We start from the raw sequence: 4,831 nt of genomic DNA on the forward strand, positions 1-4,831 counted from the left end.
ACCCGCCCGGCAGACAGAACTTCGCATTGCGTTGCGTTCCGTCTCAAATTGCGAAAGGTGGGTGGCACCCTTTCTTAACGCAAGTTGGTGCTCACGTGACCCCTCCAGACCAATCGGGTGGACCTTTAGGTTTAACTATGTTTAATGTCAGATAGCAATAAACTAGAAGCTCTTGGTCAGGCCCGCGGAAATGGGCGAACATAATCTCCTTAATCCTGGGTTTGTGGGACCGTTGGTGAACATCCATACGGGAGACACCTTCTACTTTCCCAATTTCCGAGCCTCCGGAGGACAACTACCCGGGTTGCCATCTCTCTCCTACCCAAGACGGGACAATGTCTGTTCTTTGCCCTGGCCGTCCTCGGAGCCCTGCAACGGATATCCCCAGCCCTACCTCAGCAGCCCCGTGTCCATTAACCCTTCCTTCGGCCGAGCCTGCGACCTAGCTAGAGTGGAAGAAAGCAAGTGCTACTATAGGGAGGCGTGCTCGGAGAACGCGCCCCTCAAAAGGGAAGAGAGAGTTAGGGACGCTGCCTTGATGCCCCTCGAGTCGGGCATCCCCAGTGGAATGAGCGGCAATTTCGGCAAATTTGATTATCCGGCTCCTGAGGCGGCGGTGTCCCACGACCCCCCTTCTTGTCAGTCGTTGGAGTCAGACTCCAGCAGCTCCTTGCTCAATGAAGAGAACAAGGGCGCAACCAACGAGGCGTCCGCGCTGGTCTCCCCTCTCAACCAAGGAAGCAATCTGTCCGCTGGGGGTAAGATCCTACGCCTGGGAGGAAAAAGAGTCGGCTCTTCATAAGCAAAGCAAAATGGGATTTCTGCAACGCCTTCTCCTTCCCTTCCCTCCTTCTCCCTTCCCTACCTCTCCCTCCGGGCTGGGGAAAAGTCTGCTCCAAATTCCAGGAAATTAAGCAGCTGGGCTGCGCCCGCCCGCCTGCCTGCCCGCCCGCCCGCCTGCCGATTTGTGCCGAAGCCACTAGGGGTAGCCCTCAAATGCCTCGCGCTTTATTAGGAGCTGCTTCTTTTTAAAAAGGAAAAAAAAAAAAAAGAGCCTATAAACATGTAAATATCCCATAAAAAGGGGATCGCGAGGGCCCAAACAGACAGGCGGGAAGGCGGTCTCCCTTGCCTTTTCTCTTCTCCCTGCCCTCCCCCCCCCCTCCTCCCCAATCTTTATGCAGCTTGGCCGTCTCCGGAGCGGTCGGGCGAGGTGGCGCTGGTCTGTGGATGGCACTTACTTTCTTTCTCCATTTATTAAAAGTTCATAGGCGCCCTTTTTCGGCCGGCGAGGAAAAACTCCATCGGGGACGGAGGAGGGGGGGGGCGCGCTGTTTGTGGATTATTTGTTAACTCTGGTAGAGTGGGCCATTCCAGACGACCATCTGGAAGGAGAGGGGGGTTCAAGTTCTTTCTAGAACTTGATCTTTCCGCCTCGTTGTCTCCTCGCGAACAGTCCAGCGCGCTTCCCCGGCAAACCGGGGAGATGCTGGTGCCTGAATAAAGAGACAATAACAGCAGGTCCTCCGGTTAGGGCATTTGTTTTCTCCCATCGGAAACTCTTCCGGGAACAGGGATCGGTTCGGCTTCCCCTTCTTGCGGAGCGGCAGCGGGTAAAATCCGGCCCTTCTCTTTCCCCCCCCCCCCGTTTCTCTGGCTTTAGGACTCTGTAACACCCTCCTGCCTAAAGTTCTTTCAAAGTGGCTTTCGAAACTGCACCCAGCCCGTGGGGCTCCTTAAGTCCTTGCCTCTCAAGGTAGGGAAACGTTTATTCTGCTGGTGGCCTTGTTCGGTTTATCTGACTCGAATCTGAGTAAGAGATTGGGATCCTTTCCTTCTTAATATTCCTTCCCAAACAACAATAGTGGGCAAGGTCTCTGCATTCCTTCCTTCCCACCCTCCTTCCTTCCTTGTAAGAGAATATTAGCTAGTTTTTAACCTCTAATTATCTTTCCAGGTCCCTGCAGTTTTGAGAACTTTGTTTTCCTTAAGGGAGGGTGATAATGTTCCGTCCCTAGAATTTGGCATTGAAGAAGTATGTGTAATCTGTTTTAGAAGTGAGTAAAAGGAGAGAAGGACCCCTTCTGAGACAGTCTCTCTCTCTCTCTCTCTCTCTCTCTCTCTCTCTCTCTCATTAAATCACCTTTTCCATCCTCCCGTTCTTAGGTGCTCCCTGGTACCCGATGCACACGAGGTCCCGCAAAAAGCGAAAACCCTACTCCAAGCTGCAGCTAGCCGAGCTGGAAGGCGAATTTATGGTCAACGAGTTCATTACCCGCCAAAGAAGGAGAGAGCTTTCAGACCGGCTAAACCTGAGCGACCAGCAGGTGAAGATCTGGTTCCAGAACCGACGGATGAAAAAGAAAAGACTCCTCCTCAGAGAGCAAGCGCTTTCTTTCTTTTAGGGCTTCTCAGAGCATCCACTGCGGAGGAGGGGAACCACTTAAGACTCTTTTCGCCTTCCTGCTGGTGGTGGTAGTACCTGACGGGACCCGGAACTCTTAGCCGATGTGGTTGAGATTTTTTTTTATTATTTTCCTTGAATGATAATGTTATTAATATTAATCAGTATCCGTCTTCAAAAGGCCCAGCAGTAGGCGTGGTGGTGTGCGTGAGAGCGAGCGAGCGTTCGAACGCGGGAGGAGAGCGAGAGAGAAAGCGAGAGCGAGTGAATAGGAGAAAATGTCTTTTTTTTTTTTCCCCTCCCTTCCGCTCCTAAATCTGTAGGGAAGCGCTTAGAACGGGAATGCGCAGATACCAGGGACCGCCTCCCTCGGTCCGCCTGGCTTCTTGCAGCTAAAAAAAGACCTGCCAGCTAGGGTCGGGAGTGCTCCGCGAAGGCAATTTCAGCCGGATGGTTCTGGGCTTGGGCAAGCCGCCACACGTAGACGCTTCCCGGAGCAAGTCCTGAGGCTCCCTCGCTTTCTTCTTTTCCTGACTCTGGAGGTCGGGATTGGGTAGCTCGCCGGCAGGGAGAGGCGGAGAAGAAAGGCGGTCGAGAATGGACTCGTTGCCCGCTGCTCGGCGGGGGAGAGGTGGTGATGGGAGGGGAGGGGTGTCCTGTTGGGATTTGTTATTCGCTGGAGGAAAAAAACACGCGTGGATGTGACCTTCGTCTGAAATCACCGAGAACCAGTCTTCTGGAAGCTGGTGAGCCAGCTTGACAGGTTTGGCCCAGAGCTGGTGGCTTACCAAGGCGAGATTCAGGAAGAGGCGACTGTGGTACCCAGGTGAGCTGCGTATTTCCGTCTCTAACGACGCAGATGGTACAGATCATCTACCCAGCTGTCTTTCTTCCCCCGTCCGGGCGGGCGAGGGGGGGGGGCTTCGGCAATCGAAATGTAGCTGGTGCTACTCGCAAGTTATTTTCCTGAAAGTCACTGCGGCAGGAGCGTGGGACCATTGGTTCAGCCCCCACCGATATACAGGGTGGTTTACCGGCTATAATTATCTATAGGTACGTGTATGTTCGTATGTGTGTGGGTGTGTGCGTGTGGGGGGTGTCTTTAGTGAGATGACCTAGCATTGCTAACGTTTGTTTTTTAAAAAAAAAAAAAAATAGGAAAAATTCTTAAGGAAGTTACCTCATTTATTGTATGTATTTCTTGGATTCGTGAACTGAGCCTTTTGGAGGCTGCCTTCCGCGTTAAGCAGGCTGCCTTCCTTGCAATCAGCCCCACCTCACCCACCCCCTTTCTCTCCCTGCCTCTCTCTCTCTCTCCCTCTAATAGAATGCTTAACAATAATTTCAATTTGTGCTTTAATAACAGCTCGGTGGAAGGAGAGGTTGTGCTGTTTATTGTGCCGTTCTATTTATTGACGATTAAGAAGGTGATGAGAAGTGGGGGGGGGTGTTCCCTTTTTAATACATTAACCACAGTGGCAGCCCCTTGGAACTAATTAAGCTATTAACAGCAATCTCCGCTCGGAGGAAAGATGCCTTCTAATATTAGCGCCTGTATCAATGATTTCTGTTGTGGAATGAACAAAAAGGGGGTGTTCCCTCCCCGTCTCCTATCACTTCCCTCTTTTATATATGTCTTACATTTACACTGTGAAGTACAGAATTGGAAGAAAGGCAGTATCAACCCCTGTTCTCCCTCAAGATTCAAGAGATATCTGTGTGCGCGTGCATGCCGTTTTCTCGGATCTTTGTACACACGCGAGCGCGGGCACACACAGGCGCTTTATTTTCATTCCCGATTTGCCACCGGTAGCGACTGCCAACTGTGAACATTTATGGAGTGTGTCGCGTTATTTCTCTCCTTTTCTGATCCGCCCACCCGCCCGTCCGCCCGCCCGCATGCAGGGCTCGCACTTCATAATCTGCTGGGATGATTTCCACCCAGTTCTTCAAGTCTCCCACCGACCCCCCCAGCTTTCATCTGCATTTTTTCTTACCACCTAGAGCAGGGCAGGAGAGGCAGGGAGGGGGAAGCACAAGAGCAGGCCCGCTAGTTGTTTCTTTGTGGGCCGTTTGTGTTGTTCCTGGCTGGGTTGTCATTTCTTAAAGAAAGTGTTAAATTTGTTTTTCTAACACCTGTCGGGTTTGGACGTCCTCTGTCCCCGATCCCCATCCTCCCAGTTTTGCTGCTTTCCATAATTACACCCCGATCATAACCGCCATAGTGGGCTAGCAGAGAGAGACTCTGGCTACTTTCGCAGGCTTCTGGGCAGGGACGTTCACGGTCACGGCTGGTAGCAGGAATTCCTCGCTTTTACGATCCGCCGGCTACTCTTTCAAATGCCTGTGGCCGCCACTCCCTTCTGTGGAAGCCTTTAAAAAAAAAAAATCTCAGGCTTTTTCTCCTTATCCCGTCCCTTCGCCGCC

At 52.0% G+C, this 4,831-nt stretch overlaps 1 protein-coding gene across 1 annotated transcript; it reads left to right on the forward strand.

Moving 5' to 3' along the window:
• On the forward strand, nt 1-3,476 carry HOXC12 (homeobox C12). The gene is made up of 2 exons (XM_039357576.1): nt 1-758; nt 2,167-3,476. The coding sequence occupies exons 1-2, from the start codon at nt 191-193 to the stop codon at nt 2,403-2,405; spliced, it is 807 nt and encodes a 268-aa protein (XP_039213510.1). The 5' UTR covers nt 1-190; the 3' UTR covers nt 2,406-3,476.
• The last annotated feature ends 1,355 nt before the right edge of the window (nt 3,477-4,831 follow it).

Source organism: Crotalus tigris, unplaced genomic scaffold (genome assembly GCF_016545835.1).
Source record: "Crotalus tigris isolate CLP2741 ecotype Arizona unplaced genomic scaffold, ASM1654583v1 scf7180000018931.1341448, whole genome shotgun sequence".
Classification (NCBI taxonomy): domain Eukaryota; kingdom Metazoa; phylum Chordata; class Lepidosauria; order Squamata; family Viperidae; genus Crotalus; species Crotalus tigris.

Bases quoted from the DNA above. Each gene is read 5' to 3' on its own strand.
- HOXC12 (XM_039357576.1), top strand. From the start codon at position 191: ATGGGCGAACATAATCTCCTTAATCCTGGGTTTGTGGGACCGTTGGTG. The intron at 759-2,166 runs GTAAGATCCTAC...TCCCGTTCTTAG, and splicing joins AAGCAATCTGTCCGCTGGGG to GTGCTCCCTGGTACCCGATG.